This window comes from Pinus tabuliformis, chromosome 9 (assembly GCF_031772625.1).
Source record: "Pinus tabuliformis cultivar Carrire ecotype Pingquan chromosome 9, CPIR1, whole genome shotgun sequence".
Taxonomy (NCBI): domain Eukaryota; kingdom Viridiplantae; phylum Streptophyta; class Pinopsida; order Pinales; family Pinaceae; genus Pinus; species Pinus tabuliformis.
This window is the reverse complement of record NC_142307.1, coordinates 1,330,455,701-1,330,476,767: the sequence shown is the minus strand read 5'-3', so window position 1 is coordinate 1,330,476,767 and position 21,067 is coordinate 1,330,455,701. Positions and strand designations below refer to the sequence as shown.

The 21,067-nt window shown below is 38.6% G+C and overlaps 1 protein-coding gene across 1 annotated transcript in view; it reads right to left on the bottom strand.

Annotated features, from left to right (window-relative positions):
* The window catches only part of LOC149153428 (protein RAE1-like), a 302,126-nt gene extending 282,057 nt beyond the window's left edge, over positions 1 to 20,069 (bottom strand). The window contains exons 1-4 of the mRNA XM_089440171.1: positions 19,412 to 20,069; positions 17,864 to 17,950; positions 17,658 to 17,726; positions 17,284 to 17,477 (exon numbers count right to left, since the gene is read on the bottom strand). Coding sequence (XP_089296297.1) covers positions 17,284 to 17,477; positions 17,658 to 17,726; positions 17,864 to 17,950; positions 19,412 to 19,477 — 416 coding nt within the window. The 5' untranslated portion in view covers positions 19,478 to 20,069. The remainder of the gene's footprint in view (positions 1 to 17,283; positions 17,478 to 17,657; positions 17,727 to 17,863; positions 17,951 to 19,411) is intronic.
* Positions 20,070 to 21,067: the final 998 nt, after the last annotated feature.

The following is a 21,067-nucleotide window of genomic DNA, read 5'->3' as shown; positions in this document are numbered from 1 at the left end:
TGAGCAACAAGACAGGGAGTTCTCATAATAGAGAACTGATGCTTGAGCAAGAGTAGGATAGAGCTCTCAAGATGGAGCCTCAACCAGTATCTCAGTTTCAGTCTAAGCTAGTTGGCAATTGGATTGACCAGCAAGATGATGATGACTATAGCCCGGGCCGAGTGGAGACAACCACTTAGTCAGAGACTCCCAATATAGGGAGAGTTCGAGCCAAGTGGGTAGAGGATTTGTTTATGGGAGATCAGGATAGATTTGGATTTTCCAGTATCACTTCTAGCCAGAGGAAGCAGCCACAAAGGTACACAGGGTACATGGCACTTATGACTGAAGTGAGTGACTCGCAGAACAAGTCGTCATATCAGGTTCCGCAGAAGAAAACAGGGAAGTCTTCTAGTTCAAAGGGAGCAATTGCAGCAACTGAGAACATGGTAGTATTGGAGACAAATCCAAGTGGACGAAGTTCTTCCAGAAGCACCTTCCTTGCTAAGAGGGCTTGCTAAGAGGGAGCGTTCAAAATAGTAGCGAGAAAGGTCCTTCTTTGATTTGTGGCTTCGTCAAAGAGACCAGAAGTAGTTTTTCCTTAGCATGCACAAGTTCTTATAAGTTAGGAACCAATTCCTATGAGTTAGAAGCTAATTCCTAAAAATGAGGACAAGGTCCTAAAATTTCAGCCAAATTCCTAAAAGTTAGGACCTATGCATGAAATAGTTTGACTAGTGCAGATGTGCAAGACTCAATTGTTGTCTTCTAGTGCGAGTAAATCTGGGAAAGGATGAGCTAAGAGAGCCTTAACTTCTAAATTAAGGTAGGACAAGTTACAACAGCTTGATAGCCTTTGTTAACTCTTCAACCAATAGTTCAATTTCCTAAAATAAAGACTTGTCAAATTTAGCCTATTCGAAAAGCTTAAAAGGAGGATCAAGGCACATTGTTATTCATTGTCTTGTGAGCACGAGTTGGTGACACAAGGCAGTAGAGAACACAAATTTGTGTTTGTGTGTGTGAGCTTGTGAGAGGATCAGCATACCAAGAGAGGCTTGTGCACAGACTTATTGGAGAATTTCCTTGGGATTTGCACAAGGAACTAGGCAAGCAAGGATTGGAGTCTTGCAGGTGTTTCAGCTTAGTACATGCAGAGAAAAACAGATTGGTTTCTACTGAAACAAGATTGTTTGTGTAAGAGATCTATTGCTCATTCTTCTATCAATAAAATTCTCAACCAAGCAGAGGGTTTCCTCACTTGGGTTCCCTAGAAAAATTGTGTTTTTGATATTGTGTGACTGTGTTATTTATGTTCCTATTCCACCGCAAATTGAGTATGCAAAATTTTGTGTCTTGGGTTACAAGTTATTTTTAGATTTGTTCATTCAAGCAGATCAGAATTTTTGTGGATTTTCTACATCAACTGCTAACATATTTTAATCCCTCAACAAGATATCAGATTGTGATGTGGTCATAATGTATCCTGCTAGACATGATGTGACTAAATGGTGGATTTCAATCTCCAAGCTTTAAAGGGAAGCTCGACCTCCTAACTCAGCGGATGATGCCAATGCTTTGCAGTGTTTGTAACCTCAACATCCAGAATTCAACAACATCTTCAAGCATTCAGCTTTGATCAGCAAACTGATTTGTCATGGATGTCATATCTATTGAAAATGCAACAAGAAAATCCTAATTTAATTTTGTCCTTGAATTAAATTAGGAATAAAATTGTTATTCCACATCACATGACAACTTGTATTAGTTAACTAAGTTAATTTGATTTGGTTGGCTCAGTTAATTCGAGTTGAGGGTCTAAGTTCTAACTTAAGTCATGTACAGTGTTTCCTATTTTATAGGAGCCCTGGTTGAGTTTATTTTGAGTTATAATTAATTAATTCAGTTTCACTGAGTTAAAGTCAATTAAACTAGTTCCAACTCATGGAGGAACTAGTAGGAGGTCAGACAGTGTGGTGTTGCTTCATGTGTTCAACTAGTTAAATGATGATTCACACATAAATAACTCATGCATGTCAAATCTGAGAGTTACCCAGTTGAGATTGGAGTTCAGGGAGAGAGTACTATCAGTTGTATAATCATCTAAATTGTACAAGTGGTGCATGCAGTCAGAGGAAGGCCTATGATGGATGCACAATTCCTTTGAGGAATTTCCCTAATTAATAGGGCTCTAATTCCCAAGGAAACAGCGCAAGGAAATAGGGACTTGGGACAGCAGAAAAATTGTTAAGTATTGGCCTAGGCTTGTTTACGAAGCAGTGAAACAGATAGAGATAGTGTAGAGGTTGCTCGGGCTTGAGCAAAGCATTGGAATCTTCTTATATTTACTAACTAATGCAATACACAGATAGCAGGGGTTTTTATTTGTGGCTTTCCCCAAGTAAATCTTTGTGTAATGTGTTGATTGAATTATTTCTCTTGTATGCTTCGTGATTTTGAGATCGTTAATTGTTTCCGCAATTGATAGAGTAGATTCAAGTCTATTGTTTTAGTAAATTACAATTAGTAGTTTGAATCTGCAAGGAATTTCTACATAGTATCATAGCATAAATCACTCTATAAGAGGAGAATACGAGTTTGTCTTTTGCAGGTGAAATCGAATTTGCAATATCATTTTTCAAATTCAGCAGGATGTCGTTCTATGGATTGAGACTTGAATATGCCCTTGATGGTAGTTCAAACTATATTGCTTGGAAGGACATGATGGAGGCAGTGTTGGAAGACAACGAGCTAAAGGAATTCATAGACACTGATATTCCTAAGCCAACTGATGCTCAAGCCCTAGCAGAGTGAAGAAAATGTGTTGCAAAGACGAGAAGGATTATCTTAGAAGGAGTTTGAGATCATATTGTCTCGAACCTCCACGGTAAGGAGACTCCATATGCAATGTGGAAGGCCTTGACAAACCTATTTCAAAACAACAGTGACCACAGGAAGTTGGCACTGAAGGACAAGCTCAGAAAAATCAAGATGGAGAAGGGTGACACAATACCAAAGTACTTGACCAAGTTCACCCAATGTCGGGATGAGCTTGGAAGTGTTGGTGTTACAGTTGTTGAAGATGATTTGGTCAGCCTAGCACTTCTAGGCCTTCCCAAGAGCTGGCATAGCTACCAGGATTTGGTAAATGGGAGGGAGAAGCTACCAGAGTGGGAGCGTTTGTGGTTTGACTTGGTGCAAGAAAAGATTCGACAGAACACCAAAGATGGAACCTCAGAGATGGAACCTCATCCAAGCATGATGGTGAGGAGAATTGTGCCTTAGCCAGAAAGGCAAAGAAAGGGAAAGAGAAGTCATCTCGTTCCAAATCATATTCCAGTCAGGGTGGCAAGGAGTGTCGAAGATTAAATGGTTTCACTGTCACGAGCTGGGACATTATGCCACGAAGTGTCCACACAAGAAGGCCAGCAAGAAGCCCTCAGAAGGAGCGGCAGGTGAAGCTCTTGCTTCACAATTCGAGTTGGATTTCACCCTCATCACTTGCATGGTGACATCGGTGATGGGTAGTGTGTGGTATCTGGATAGTGGGGCCTCATTCCATATGATTGACAACAAAGAATTCTTCAGTGACTTGGAGGAGGACCTCCAAGTGCACATCGAAATGGAAGATGATGGAAGTTATAGCGCGACTTGTATCAGTACTGTTACTTTTCATAGGGAGTCTGGTTCTCCTCTCACATTAAAAGATTTCATGTATGTTCCGGGTCTGAAGAAGAATTCGGATTCAGTTGCAATGTTGGAGAATTGTGGCTACGATGTGATCTTTAGCAAAGGAAAGGATTTCCTTCGCACATAGCCTCAGGACAAGTGAAGCAGATCAGGGTTCGGGTGAAGAACCTTTAAAAATTTGATGTAGAAGACGGTGTTGCTTTGAACACAAAAGCAGAGAAGGTGTTGAACCAAGACATCGGCGAGTTGTGGCATAGAATATTGGGTCACTAGCACCACAGAGCTTTGAAGATCATGCACCAGATTTCTACAGGACTTCCCAAGTGTTGACGAATCTAGGGCAGTTAGCATTAGTAAGATTCTTCTAGACTTGATAACTGTGAAGTGCTTTTACAATTTATCTTAGCTTGATCTTCTTCTTATTATTAGTGTGTGTGTTTACTTCATCAAACTGCTACCAAAAACAAAGAGACAAGAACACAAGATGTTGGCATTCTGTCAAGGCCAAAATCTCTCCTTCTGGAGAGGAAAATCCACACATAATTCTTCTTATAGAGATTCCAATTGACGAACACCAATGCCATGACCCTTGACCTATCAAGCCACTCCAAGACCAAGACACTAATCCTATTCTAATTGTTGAGAACATCATTACTGCTTCACTGAGATCATCATTGTTGCACCATGACTACTACTTGAGATCACCATTGTACCTTTACTAAGATCATCTCTACACGTTCATTGAGATCTTTATCGTAGTACCACAGAGGTCGTTACTTGTTGCACCATTGCTTGCTTCACCATGTCAACGAGTTCTTTCTACTGTTGCACTCCACCAAGACTTGTGACAACATTTAGTAGCATGCTCCACCGAGACTGTAATTGTATTCTCCTTACACCGAGATCACAGTTATGCCGAGAAAGTGTAACACTGTAATGCCTATCCAAAAATCACAGTGATCCGAGTTTGCTACACCACTGTACCTTGTCCGAAATTTTGTTCTTCATGCACCACTGTACCTTGTTTGAAATTCTATTCTTCCTGCACCACTGTACCCATCTGAAATTCAGTCCTGCACCCATACAAAATCACAATCCTTCGCCAATCCGAAATTCAGAGGAATCCGAGTTCCTGCACCTCATACGAAATTTCAAAGATGTCCAAAATTCTATTGTATAGTTTTGTAGATACCCTAGCTGGGTATTTATAGTAGTTCATCCTGCATAATTAGCCAACGTGTCCAGGTGAATCGTTGTGTCTTTTATATGAGCCGACATTACATTAATATACATATTTTGAGGCCGACATAATGTTCTTTTCATTGCTTTTCTTGCAGTCTTCTTTTTTGAAGGATGGTGCTTGCCTTGGAGGGATACTTGACACTAGGTTGACCCATGTAGATTACATAAATGCTCAAGAAGAGCTCTTCAACATAATTTTGACTCTTTGACTTTCCTAAATCTATGGAATGAGCAAGAAACTCATTCATATAATTTATAAAAATAATATTTCTTTTTCTTGACAAGTACAAAGATCAAAATTATATTGACAAATACCAAACTTAGTTACACTTTTCTTCAACATTCCCTCTTAACTAGGGAGGTATTTACAATGGTAATTGGTTATTCTCAATCTGAAGAATTTCTCATAAGAAGAATCGGATTGGTAATCCCAACTGTATAGCATCATAGTAACCAACATTGTTTCCACAGCAAGGCCTTGACTGATAGCTCTATTTCTCAATAGATCAGAGCAAATTGTTGGCGAGACCAATGACTTATAGACACCTTAGTCATTGTCTCCCAAGGTACATACCCACCCGAGTGTTCACTGAGTATGACCTTCTAGGACTATTCTTGGCTTGGGTTCCCAACCCTTGAAGAATATCGGTCATCTTGCCTACTCTTGTCTTGGATGTCCTACACATCCTCAAAGAGTATCGAATGCCAGATGATTACCCAATCCTCCCATTCTTTCTTCCCAAGTGAAGACAAGAATGTTGTGTCTATTTCTTCCTCTCAATTGAGGAAGATATGCCCAAGTATCCTCTGACAAGGTACTTGTCCAAGTTCCTATTGGGAACTTGTTATAACTCCCTCTTAGCTAGGGACTTGTCCATTCATCAGCAACTTCTTCTTCGTGGGTCCTCTAGCTGCTTGATCTCCTTCTTTCCTTTGATGTCATGAAATCATTGTTTGAACTTCTTCTTGGTAGGTCACCATCCATCGATCACTTTTCTTCTTATTCCATCATGGCATTCCTTTCTTCATGGAAGGTGGCCTTCTTGGTACATATCTGGAAACTTCTTCATATGGCTAATTCTTTTCTCTCCATGCTTCTTTTAGAAGTTTCCATCCATCGCATGAATGCTGGTTGTACTTGTACTTACAAGTCTTGTTCCAATAGCCTTGCATGAACTCATCCTAGTATTATTCAAGAAATCAAAACATCATATTAAATTAAATCATACCTTATGAGATGGCTCTTCATCATGACATATTCTTGTAGGTATCAGCATCCTGCATTCATGTTGAAATATCTCCCAAGGATATCCATTGTCAAGGGTCTAAATCTTTTCCATCAGAGTCTTCATATATTTTCGAGAGATTTTGTATCAAGTCTTCTTGATCTTTCGGATGTTGATTGTCTTCATCAGGGTTGCATATCTCACGATCTCTTCCTTCCTTACACATTCCATTCCCAAGTGTCCTTTTATAGTTTTCTAATCAGAGTTATGTAATTGTAGTCAACCAGCTCATACTTTATATGAGGACATATTATGTTGATTTCATCTAGTGTGACTTATGCCTTCCTTCATCCTTTTAGAGGAGGAGATCCTTTTTCTCTTGATCATGCTTCTCAAGATAGAAGTAATGATCCATGTTACCTTCAACCACATGACATGTCATTACAATATTAAACACAAGCATACATACCTTATTTTACCTTTAGGTCATCGAGGCTTCTTCCAGCAGCTTCCTTGATTGAAGAGATCTTCAATCCCTTGATCTGCTTCATGTCATCACATCATTATCTCATGGATTCCATAGGTTGGAATTCTTATTGAAACACTTACTTCCTCTCTAGATTAGAGAACCCTTCGATGAGGATTCCATCAGAGAATTTTGAGGATCTTGTATATCCCCAACTGGCAAATGTTTCCTTTTTGACTTGATGTATGATGAGCCTTAGATGACTACTTTCTTTTCTTCAATGTCCACTGAGGTTCCCAAGAGCTATATACCCTACATGTTTGTCTGCCATGGATTTTGTCCTTTATGATTCCCATGGTGATGTCACGAGCTCTTGTTTCTGATGCTTCCATGATGCCATGATGCATCTTATTATCATTGTCATATCTTATAACACAAGATTTAGGAGCTTATGATAGGACCCTTTTGTGAGGGATACTATCTTACTCATAGGAGAGATTTGGTATTCCCTCTTTCCTTGGCCTTTTTCTTCAGCTTCCTCCATCTTTCAGTGATATGAGCTTCCAAAATCTTTTTATAGCATTGAATCTTAGCTATACTTATTCTATCTTGTTTGAGGACCAACCTTGCCTTTCCTTTCTACACATGGTTGAGTTCTTTTAACCTTCAATATTTTTGTCATCAACTTGTCTTTCTTTATCTAGCATAGAGACCACAAGTTGTTTAATGAGGTAAACCTTCTTGTTCATGGACATCCGTTACCTTGCCTATCAATTAGAACAATGATGATTATCTTCCTTCCTAGATCTTGAAGATGAGATTTGATGAAGATATCCTACATCCCTTGATACCCTTTACTTTCATGTAGATCAAATTTCATGTGACCTTCTTATTGCATATTTAGAGAATGAGTTTATCATCTACATCACTTTGATATCTCCAATATTGCTATGTGAGGGGATCTTTCATAAGCATCCCTTTCCATAAATTCAAAGGAGACCTATTGATATGTTTAATGACTTCTGCTTCTTAGAGGACTATGACTATCCTCCTTCTTCATGCAAGGAATCTTGATGACCCATCCAACCTATAGATGTCCTTGCAATCATGAAATCATTTAACCAAACTTAATTATAGAATGAAAAGATACTTACTTGTCATGTGAAGATGAAATCTTCACCTTGATCATGTTGGAAGTGGTTGAAGCAGATGCATTGATGCTTCCTCCGGATGAGATCCTTGTTGTACTGATAGGAAGATTGCCTTCTTTGCCTTCGAGTCACTTCGACTTATACATCTGACAAATTGTTGATGTACTTGGGATGGCACTGCATTGCTATCACATAAGTAGACCATGGAACCTTGTAGTATGCAGCATTGTGTAGAATCATAGAGTATTGAGGTCGCTTGCCATGATGTATAGAGACCCATTAGTTAGAATTGTTGTATCATAGGACTTCTTCATTTTATATTGAGTATTGTTTATACAAACTTCTATATATATGCCCTTGAATATATATCATCAAGCTCTGAGAATCCGAGATGTCAAGATTGTTCCTTTTATAGAAAGGATTCAATCCGAGGTTGACATCTTCATATAGTGGCACTGAGACTGTGGGTAGAATGGGACTTGTAAAATAAATGTCATCTGGTTGTGTATATCCGAATTGAACTGTTGTATGAGCTCTCCTAATTGAGTCTTCTGCCTGTGATCATTTGCATCTTTTGTCCGAGTTTTCTGAGGCTGAGAATGTGGGAAGAATCTGAGTAAAGAATCTAAGTATAGGTCATCGAGTTGAGAGAGACTGGAATTCAAAACTATGACATCATATAATGTTCTTGTAGACTGATCCTTGAATGTCTCTTTTAGTTGCCCTTCCTTTGACTTTAGCACCTTAGCTCTGATTCCATGTTGAAGAATCTAGGGTAGTTAGCATTAGTAAGATTCTTCTAGACTTGATAACAATTTGTGAAGTGCTTTTACAATTTATATTAGCTTGATCTTCTTCTTATTATTAGTGTATGTGTTTACTTCATCAAACTGCTACCAAAACCAAAGAGACAAGAACACAAGATGTTGGCATTCTGCCAAGGCCAAAACCTGTCCTTCTTGGAGAGGAAAACCCGCACATAATTCTTCTTATAGAGATTCCAATTGACAAACACCAAGACCATGACCCTTGACCTATCAAGCCACTCCAAGACTAAGACACCAATCGTCTTCTAACTACTGAGATCATCATTACTGCTTCACCAAGATCATCATTGTTGCACAATAACTACTACTTGAGATCATCATTGTGCCTTTACTGAGATCATCTTTGCACCTTCATTGAGATCATTATAGTAGTACCACAGAGGTCCTTACTTGTTGCACCATTGCTTGCTTCAACATGTCAACGAGTTATTTCCACTGTTGCACTCCACCGAGACTTGTGACAACATTTAGTAGCATGCTCCACCGAGATTCTAATTGTATTCTCCTTACACCGAGATCATAGTTATGCCAAGAAAGTGTAACACTGTAATGCCTATCCGAAAATCCAGTGATTCGGGTTTGCTGCACAACTCAACCTTGTTCGAAATTTTGGTCTTCCCGCACCACTGTACCTTGTCCAAAATTTTGTTCTTCCTGCACCATTGTACCCATCCAAAATCCAGTCTTGCACCCATCCAAAATTACAGTCATGCACCCATCTGAAATTACAGTCCTGCACCCATACAAAATTACAATCCTACACCCATCCAAAATTCAGAGGAATCCAAGTTCCTGCACCTCATACGAAATTTCAGAGATGTCCAAAATTCTATTGTATAGTTTTGCAAATACCCTAGCTGGGTATTTATAGTAGTTCGTCCTCCATAATTAGTTGACATGTCCAAGTGAATCGTTGTGTCTTTTATATGAGCCGACATTACATTAATATACATATTTTGAGGCCGACATGATGTTCTCTTCATTGTTTTGCTTGCAGTCTTCTTCTTTGAAGGATGGTGCTTGTCTTGGAGGGCTACTTGACACTAGGTTGACCCATGTACATTACATAAATGCTCAAGAAGAGCTCTTCAACATAATTTTGACTCTTTGACTTTCCTAGATCTATGGAATGAGCAAGAAACTCATTCGTATAATTTATAAAAATAATATTTATTTTTCTTGACAAGCACCAAGATCAAAATTATATTGACAAAGACCGAACCTAGTTACATTTTTCTTCAACACCAAAGGTACACTAGAGAAGAGAGATGCGTGCAAAGGGTGTACATTGGGGAAGTACACCAGAGCCACCTTTCATGATAAGGGCAGTCGAGCGCAAGCGATCCTTGAAAGAGTTCACTCAAATGTGTGTGGACCGTTCTTGACAGCCTCCACGGCCAAGCATAGGTATTATGTAATATTTGTAGATGATTTCTCACGTAAGTGCTGGATTTTCTTCATGCAAAAGAAAGATTAAACATTCTCTAAATTTTGTGAATTTAAAGCACTTGTTGAGAAAGACACTAGCAGGAAAGTAAAGGCTCTCAAGAGCGATAACGATGGAGAATATGTGTCGAATGAATTCAAGAACTTCTGTACATCAGAAGGCATTCGACAGGAGTTAATAGCACCCCATGTCCCATAGCAAAATGGGGTGGTTGAAAGGAAGAACAGAAGTATTGTGGTAGTTGCACGGGTGATATTACATGATCAAGGCCTACCATTGCACTTGTGGGCTAAAGCATGCAACGCAGTTGTATATGTGCAGAAGAGGAGTCTTGATCAGATTCCGGGATGAGTACACCAGAATAAGCTTTTTCTAGTAAGAAACCAGATGTGGCAACTTCAGGATCTTCGGTTCATCAGTTTACTGTCATGTTACCCAGGATGCAAAGAAAAAGCTAGAGCCAACAGCTGAGTTGGACATATTTGTGGGGTACACTGATACACCTCACAACTATCAGGTGTACCTGCCATCTCACAGGATGACAGTGGTTCATAGAGATGTGAAGTTAGATGAAGAGAAGGCCATGAGATGTTCCCTTGAGAGGGAGCTTCAGTTGCATGGAGATGAGGAGCTTTTATCTCCAAAGGAAGAACCTCAGGATGATGTGGAGCAGCCACATGCAAAGGAGCAAAGAGTGGAAGCACCCACTCATGCAGAGACTTCCAGAGATGGAAGGAAGCGCACCAGAGAGGCTGACAAATTGATGCATGATGCTAGAGAGAATGTGGGAGCACCCACATCACAGCACAGGCAAAGGAGGTCACCAAATCGGTACACTGGCTACATGGCTCTGATGAGCAAGAGTGTAGAGATTGAGCCATCCTCATTCGAGGAAGCAGTGCAGCAACTAGTATGGGTTGATGCCATGGTAGAGGAGTATGACTCCATTATCAAAAACAGTGTTTGGGAAGGAGTCCCAAGACCAGCCAACAAGTCAATGGTGAGTTCTAGATGCCTTTACAAGGTAAAGAAAGCAGCATATGGGAGTGTGGAGAAACACAAGGCCAAATTTGTGGCCAGATGGTTCTCTCAAGTGGAGGGAATTGATTACGAGGAGACCTTTGCTCTAGTAGCAAGGTACTCTTCAATCAGATCTATTCTAGCACTTTCAGTGCAGATGGGATGGAAGATACATCAGATGGATGTGAAGACGGCATTCCTCAACGGAGTGATTGAGGAAGAGATGCACATTGAGCAGCCGGAAGGATTTGAGACCTTCAACAGAGAGTCGCATGTGGGCAGACTCAAGCGTGTGCTATATGGATTGAATCAAGCATCTCGTGCTTGGTACACCAGGATTGACAGCTATTTCACCAAGGTGGGCTTCACCAAAAGTGAAGCGGATGGGAACCTTTACCATATTGTGGTTGAAGGTAAATTGTTGATTATAGTATTATATGTCGACAATTTAATTCTAACAGGTGATGAGAAGCTAGTAAAATCTTGCAAAAGAGGATCTTGGAAGAGAATTCGAGATGAAAGACTTGGGGCTCATGCATTATTTCCTTGGTATGGAAGTATGGCAAGGAGATGAGGAATTGTTTGTCTCTCAGGGCAAATATGCCAACAAGATATTGAAGAAGTTCCACATGGAGAGCAGCAAACCCATGGAGACTCCTCTAGTAGGAAATTGGAGGAAGAAAGATGCTACTTCAGGTGAAGTAGTGGAGGCTACTATTTATAGGCAGCTTGTGGGTTCACTTATGTATTTGGTGAACACACGACCAGACATATGTTTTGCAGTTAACCAGCTTAGTCAAGTAATGGTTAAGCCAACCAAACTCTATTGGAAGGCAGTTAAACATGTGTCGAAATACTTGTGAGGCACCACTCAGTCTGGTCTTTGGTACAGACAGACAAAGGGAGTGAAGCTGCAAGGCTTCACAGATGCAGATTGGGTAGGGAGTCCATCCGGCAGGAAGAGCACATCAAGGAGAATCTTCAATATTGGGTCAGCAGCAGTTTCTTGGTACAACAGGAAGCAAAGATCAGTTGCACTAAGTTCGGCAAGAGAAGAGTACATGGCTGCTAGTCAAGCAGCTTGTGAGGTCATCTGGATGAGGACGATCCTTGTTGGGTTATTTGGTCAGCAAATGGATCCTATCGTGATTTACTATGACAATTAGAGTTGTATCAAACTCTCTAAGAATCCAGTTTTTCATAATCGATCCAAGCATATCGACATCCGGCATCACCATCTATGAGGTTATGTGCAGAGGAGAATCATGTTGCTGGAGTACATCCCTACAAAGGAACAGGATGCAGATATTTTGACAAAGGCATTGTCACAATGCAAATTCGAGTTTCATAGAAGTAGTATCGAGGTCGCAAATAATCCCTTTCTTGTTGAGAGGGAATGTTGAAAATGCAAAGGAAAATCCTAATTTAATTGTCCTTGAATAAAATTAGGAATAAAATTGTAATTCCACATCACATGACAACTTGTATTAGTTAACTAAGTTAATTTGACTTAGTTGGCTCAATTAATTCGAGTTGAGAGTCTAACTTGAGTCAAGTAGAGCGTCTCCTACTTTATAGGAGCCATGGTTGAGTTTATTTTGAGTTGTAATTAATTAATTCAATTTCACTGAGTTAAAGTCAGTTAAACTAGTTCCAACTGATGGAGGAACTAGTAAGAGGTCAGAAGTGGGGTGTTGCTTCATGTGTTCAACCAGTTAACTGATGATTCACTCATAAACAACTCATGCATGTTAGATCTAAGAGTTACCCAGTTGAGATTGGAGTTTAGAGACAGTGTACTATCAATTGTATAATCATCTGAATTGTACAGGTGGTGCATGCAGTTAGAGGAAGGCCTATGATGGATTGCGCAATTCCTTTGAGGAATTTCCCTAATTAACAAGGGTCTAATTCCCAAAGAAACAGCGCAAGGAAATAAGGACTTGGGCAAGCAGAAAATTGGTTAAGTATTGGCCTAGGCTTGTCTAGGAAGCAGTGGGACAGATAGAGATGGTGCAGAGGTTGCTCGAGCTTGACCAAAGCATTGTAATCTTTTCATATTTTCTGACTAATGCAATATACAGATAACAGGGGTTTTTAACTGTGGCTTTCCCCAGGAAATCATTGTGTAATGTGTTGATTGAATTCTTTCTCTTGTATGCTTCATAATTTCGCGATCGTTAATTGTTTTCACAGTTGGTAGAGTAGATTCAAGTCTATTGTTTTAGTCAATTACAATTAGCAGTTGAATCTACAAGGAATTTCTACAATATCAGGCTTTGCATATCAACATCTCATCTCATTCAAGGATTTCATACTAGCTCAAGAACCTATATCATTGTAACATGTCAGGAAAATTGCCAATCTGAAAAACGCTTTCACCGTGTCAATTGTGTAGTGTCAATACTATTTTACTTCCTTTGGCTCAGATTACGATTTATCAATGAGCCAGATAATTCCAAAGAGGTGAGATGCCTCTTACAAGTCCAACTTGACTTCATAATCCAACCTCTCCTTCAAATGTCAAACATTCTTGGCACAAATATGGTTCACAATTACCCAATACTTAATCTAAGAGAGAACATAACAAGTTGTGTCTTATCATGAGTAACATATTATAACGCATGTAGACTTGCATCTTCAGTGCTTTACTGAATTCACTATTGGACTATGATCATACTTTGTCCAGCAATTTGAGGCATCAACCCTTCATTCATTGAGATAGAGAAACAAACATACATTCTTCAAAGGGATTCCTTTCATGCCTTCATCTAAGACGAGTATCCAGGATATATTTCTTCTTCTCAAGAACTTCGACCCTTATATTTCAAGCAACAATCTTTGGATTACGCCTTGCTGAACTGAATATGGAACTTCATTTTCCAGCCTCAATCTCCTTTTGAGCAACTGTAATATGTTTTGCAAGCCTTGTGAGAACAATGACCTTGTCGGCTTAGTATGTCGACGCAAAACATTATGCCTTCTTGTAGATGAGATCTATATGTATCATAAAGAGGAATCAAAAGTGTAGGCAGTCTTGTTCTTCGTCTGAAGTAGTCGGATTTTCTGAGACTTGTTATGAGACTTCTTTGGTCTTATGAGATTCGGCCCAGAGGCCCTAGATCTTCTTGCTATTGTAAAGTCTGAGAATTTTGGATCATTGATTCTCCCCAATTGTAGCTTGCCTTCTTGTGGATTCATGACTTGGTTATATCATAAACCGAATTGCTTTGCAAGTTGACCCCTTTTTCAATAACAAGAACTATACTAGATCTGCAACCTAGTCAGAAAACTTCTCCTTGAGAATAATGCATGCTCTTCCTTCTGAAATGTTAATTACATCAAAACAAAACTTATTTTCTGAGAGATCACTTGCCCATCTGATCTAAGTGACTAAGGTATCTTGAATGATGTATTTTGGTCCCTTAACTGAGGTAAGAATCTGAGGTATAGGCAGACTCTTAATAAAACTTCGATCTTGAATTTGAAATCAGACTAGGACTTAAAAGATATAGTCCAAAGTTTTTGTTTTACAAGTATTCCTGCCCTCCTGTGTAGACATATCTATAATGGAGGCCTCTCTTTACAAGATATCTCACACAAAAGTCTCAGTTTGCAACACAGTGGACTCAGATCTTCACCACAGATCAAGCTATAGGATCATGTCGTTCAGACTAGTACCTCAGAGAAAAACTCAAGCTTCATCACAAGAGTATGGTTAGCTGCCATTCCACAAAGTAAAGCCACAGAGGTTCGATCACAGAGATTGGTTCTTCTTTCTAGGGCTTGTTCATAGAACACAAAAGAAATTCTCCTCTACGGCTGCCTTTCTCACCTTATCTCTGATACCATGTTGATTTTTACATGGTCTTCTTACTGATAATTATTTTTTATGATTTTTATCCTTTCACATTCATATTCAATATTCCATCATTCAATAGTTATGCAGAAGACATCAACCATAAAACATTTAAGATAGGAAGATCATAAAGAGACAGTCCACACAAAGAACACAAAGATTTACCTTGGGAAAACCCTCATGGAGAAAAAGCCAGCAAACTTTTTCAATAGAGAATTCTTCAATTCAACAGAGACACATCTAAGCCAACAACTAGGTCAAACCTAGTACAAGGTCCATCCTCCAAGTCAAGTCAATCGGGCCCAAACACATGCTCTGATCTATGCCTCTTGACCTCGGACCTTAGACTTTGCTGCCTCAGAGTTACCCTTCTCTGCTGCCATATATTTCAGATCTTCACTGCCTCAGAGTGCTCCTCTTCGTAGCCTTAGAAATACACTTCTTTGCTGCCTCAGAGTAGAATTTGCATGCCTCAGATCAGATCCTTCTTGCCTCAGACAAGTGCGAGATTCTACTACCACAGATGCAACCTTCTACTACCACAGATCTTGCCACAGATGCTAGCCGCTGCCTCGGAGTAGGCCAAAATACAGAGAAGAAGAGATTGATTTCTTGCTCAAATGTGGAGGAGTGCGAGGTCTTTATATAGCCTTTTCCCTTGGCCGAATGGGTGTGTCTTTACATGGAGACAACCTGAATTCTTTGATGAAGCCGATTTGACTAAAAGGAGGCTGACTTTATATTTTGGAGCCAAAACTTTAATTTCAATAATTTCAAATTTCTTTCTTTTGAAAGTCCAAATGGGACTTGACACAAAATAATTTTCTGTTGACTCTTAGCATTTTAAAAATGCTTTACAAATTCATAATGACTCAAACATACATCATGAAGACTGACCATAGTTAAATCAACAGCAGGAATGCAGGGTGGAGCTTTGGTCAGTCCATGCAGTCGTATCAATCACAAAGGCTTTAACATTTGTTGCTTTAGCAGAATCTGTTAGCTCCAACTCTCAATGCAAGATGGGGTGTCAGTTGATCTAGAAGAGAAGTGAGCAGACAAATTACACAGTTTCTAATCTGTTTGGAAGGATAACCAGGACTAGTATTTAGTTCTCCTTCAATGCAGGGCTCACTAGTGTGCTGCCTTGTTTGGCAATTGTAGCTATCTGGTCCACTCTTCCTTCTTTGGAATTTGGCAGTGCCTGACTGTCTCTTCTCTATTTGTCCTTGGAAGATTAGGTGTAAGTTTCTTTTTGAGCAAGAAGTTAGTTATTTGTCTACTTTTTGTTCCATGTTGTGTGACGAGGTACATCACTAGCTGTTGAATGAGGGTGCATTATTGATGAGAGATGCTCAATCTTTAGAATCGGTAACCTATATAGACTTTGTTTCTGCATTACTAGTCTTATAGAAGATGATACTGATATAAGCTCCGTTGTATATACACTTTCACCTTTTGATTTGCTGTTTGTAAATACTTTTCTGTAAATATAAGGTATATTTTTACAACAACAACAAAAAATAATGGGTGACCTACACTAAAAGCTCCTGCTTTTCTTGCATTCTTCAACTGTGTTGGAGCAGAAAAGACTGACAGTCACTAGAAAGATATGCATGCCATCAGGAATAGAGATTGGCTAAGCCAGTGCAAACAAAGACAGTGCCATGGAGCACATGGTTCTGTATTGGGATAATAAGGTATATGTATATGATAAGTTGAAACGAGTATCATGTCTGCTTAGATTGCATAGCTTCTGATCTAGTTTATCTTAGCTTTAAAAACTTGTTAGATGGGACAATGATAAGCAACTATCAACCAACACAAAAAATATTAATGGGATTTCAGCTTTCAAGAGATTTTCTAGAAGCTGGTACATTCAAGCATGATAACTAAAGGAATTATCTAGTAGTAAATACATAACATGGTACATATCAAAATGTATGATAAAAAGAAAGAATCACAGTTTGAAATAATATGAGGATACAACACAATTTATATGAAGATTTGCAGAATACAATGCTGATGCAAATTAAAAGGCAGGTGTGTCTGTTTCTAACGAGGTTGCATAGGTACGAGGCTATGGCAGTGAGCTACATACAATTATTGGGTATATAAGAAGAATGTTGAGTAGTTAATCTAGGACCTGGGTCAATCTAACATTTTTTTCCCTTTAATCTCATATAATTTTATAAAGATTTTAGCCAGATGAGAAGTTTCTATTTGACTCAAAGCCTAAAAGATATTAAATTTTTGGCACTATGCTCCAATGGGTTTAAAATTCATAAGATCACAACTCCACTAACATTTACAAGCAACCTCATAACATATATAAGCAAAGAGAGACGGAATCAAAGAAAACCATCATATACATACTTAAGTGTCTTGTCCCAGCTTCCAGTTGCAAGCAAGTTCATTTCTGGAATCCATGCAATTTCCTTAATAGGTGCATCATGCATGGCCACAGTCACTGGCTGACCCCCAGTCAGCAGTGGCCACATTTTAGCTTGTTTATCACAGCCAGCAGAGAAAACAGCAGTGCCATCATCCTTCCATGTCGAGCAGAGAACCTGCATACAAAGCATTACATAATATAAAAACTTAGAAGCATACTCTAAAACTTCATTAATGGTTCTTGCCATAAGTAAGCTACAGCCCTGGTTCCTGCAAGCATATTACAACTTCTGAATAAACTTCACAAGAAAAAATAACAGGTACTAGAATTCCAACCACAATCTGAAGCACCTCACCGGTTGGTCATGTGACATTGCTGCTTTTGCAATGCTAGCCCCAGTTTGAAGGACCTCCCAGCATCTAACCTGGTAATCCAAGTTCCAAAATATAACAGAAGATCAAAACAAAACACCAGTCCAAAATTATTACAATAATATCATTATCCCCAAATCTCATATGAACGAGTCCTCATTTCAGTAAATGGAGACAGTTGAGAACAAACCTGATTATCCCAGGATGTGGCCACCAAATAGTTAGCTTTTGGACTGAAAGATAGGCTTGAGATACTATCGTTTGGGGGCTGAACGATCTGAAAAACAAATAAATTACGAAGATAATCATCTTATTGTGTTACCTGATTCATGAAGATGACGTAACACTATTCTGTAATAGATTGCCAATAAAACAGTATAACATGACTCGTGCATAAAATACCCACATATAACAAAAAAAAGAAAAACGATGACTAGACTTTAGGAGGTCAAAGACATTTTCTCGTGCTTACCTACTATAAATCTACATGGACATAATGAAATTGGCTGCTATATAAAATATGAATGCCAAGTAACCCAATGGGCCTGGGGTTGATGACCCTTGCCTAGCATCTTGATATTGCCATGGGGCACATGGAGGTAGGTGTTGGACTTGTGGCTCCCAGAGATGAATATTTAGTGCTCATCTTACAAACCAAGCCCAACCCATGTCCTCCTTAAGGCCTGGGAAGCAGTGATTTTAAACCATTGACCAACGTTCCATTCCCAAGGGCTTTACCAGGCATCTGTAGAGGCACCTGGAAGTAGATGTTGAACTTATGGTACCTGCAAATGAATCCCAAGTGCATGTATTACAAGCCCAAGCCCACTACTGAATCCTAACTTCTCCTTAAAGCATGGGAAGCAAAAAGCTCAGCACCATTAGCCAAAGTTTCATTCCCAAATGCTTTACTTGACAATCATGAGGGCACATGGAGGTAGGAGTTAAACTTAGGGCACATATTTCATATTACGTACCCAAGCCCACCCCAATGTTCCCCTTAAGGCCTGCGGATTGGGAGCTTGACACCATCGACCTAGGTTCCATTCCCAAGGGCTTTACCCAGCACCTTAGGATTGCCCTAGGGCACCTTGAGGTAGGGAACAAACTCATGGCAGCTGAGTATCAGGCCACGTGTTTATATTAAATATTCAAGCCCATCTCCATGTTGTGGTTTATCATGAAATGGTAAATCAAGTGCACTTGATTCTACCTGAGTTCAATTGTCCCAAAACAGATGTTAACGCAGCCAATTGTTATGCTATATTGTCATATCTATCCAGGCGGAGACAGTGTTCTGTGCCTGCCAGAAACAAAAACCCCTTCCTCGATAAAGTACTATTTGTATAACCCTGTATATATATATATATATAGACCAGGCGGGGCTATAAAGGCGACTTTTTTTTCCAGACACCTACCAAGAATTAATTTAGAAATTATATACTACTTCGAATGCGAGTAAATTGTCTCTCGGCAAACATCCTTGAAGGACTTACAACCAAATTGCGATGTTAATTAAAGTCTTCTGCTGTAAACTATTTACTGGCATGGAACAATTTACTTTGAGAAAGCGAAGCCAGCCTAACTCAACTGCACTGAAGCATGGAACAGACTTCGAATGTAATAGGGATGGTTAGTAACAGGCTCAAAACCATGTAATTATACATTAGGCATATTTCTGGATGCTGTGGCATACTCCACATTTACAGGAGGAAAAGACTGAAAAAGAAATGCATACCTCGAAGGATTTGTTGGGATTGTGAGGACTTGTGGCAGTATTAATGGTGCCGAAGGTAGCAGCCATTGAAGAAACTATCTGTTAATTAACTTTTCGCAATACGAGGAAGCGCAGCCGAATGCCTAAAATCGCACTTACGGCGACCTAGAATCCCTCAATTCTGCCCCGTTTAAAAGGCCGCAGAAACTATCACTGTACAGAATCTGTCAAAGCTTGCTTTAGAAGAAATGTTTAATAGCCAAAACTGCTCAACCTTCAAATCTCCCAGAACCGCAGGCTGCGAAGTTTTTCATGTACAAGTCTCCCTGGGCTCCTGCCTTAGCTTTGCCTCCAATTGAGTATTGCTGGCCAAATCCAAGCCTCCAGAAAACTGCTTAAAACCTTGAAATTGTTCTAGCCCTGTGCTCCGAGTCGCAAATGTCGTCTATCAATGGAACTATTCTACTGATAGAAATCCGTTGTTCTCCTCGGCTGGTAGGCGACTGAGAGATGGTTTATCGTAGGCCTGTGTAGGTTTGGGTATTCAGAGATGTAGAATACATCCATCTTAATATGGCCCACGAAGGGTTTATAAGGCTGTTTGTCTGAAAGTTCAAATGTTTAACACACATCCATCTTCCCTCTCGATTTTTTAACGTATGTCTTCCCATATTCACAACAACAAAAAAGTTAGAGTAAACGAGTAGTTATAAAATTTTATTACTGGAAAATATCTTTAAAAAACAGTTGAAAATTAGTCTATCATTCCAATGCATGAGTTTCTAATATGATCTTATGCATGTATAGTAATAGACAGAATACACTAATTTTTAATATGATATTAGGCATTTATTTTAATACACTAAAAATATGTTCACTTAAATTTAGTTTATAATATGAATATTAGGTATGGCATAGTAATAGATTTTGATAATTAAAAAAAAAAAAATCCAATTTAGATTTTTGAGATCCATAATCAACGAAGAAAAGTTTTTTTATTAATTATATGGGATTTTTTGTGTTAAAAATTTTCGAATTTTTTTATTGTGGTTCATCATTATGATAAAGATGGAAAATAGGATTTAATAAGAAATAGCTCCGGGATTCCAAAGTCATTGCTAGGGTTGATCGCTTCCACTATAGAAAACTCAGAGGCTATCCAGATTGAGAAACATGCAATGAATCTCAACAAGAATGATAATTGGAAATCAAGAATTGGATTACCATGTCTTCTTAAGTCTAACCCCTTATTTCTTCCCTTTTTTTAAATTAGAATTATGACGCATTTTAATGTTTTCTTATTTTGGAATTCTCTTTAATTAATATAATTATTAAACTTTTTCTTATTATTATTTTATTATTTTGTTTAATTATTTTATTAATTTTTTATTTTAATCAATAAAGATTTGTATGATTATAAAGAAATATCATTTTAATTAATTTAGTAACTAATTTACCTATGGCTAATTCCAAATTATCATTTTAATTAATTTAGTAACTAATTTACCAACGTCTAATTCCAAATTTTGTACTCTTGCAACTTTATTTCTATTATTTTTAATATATATAATTAAAAAAAATAAAGAATAGCTAATTTTTAATTATTTTAATAATTAATTCCTAACAGCTAATTTATAACTAAATCTTACTTTAATTAATTTAATAATTAATTTTCTA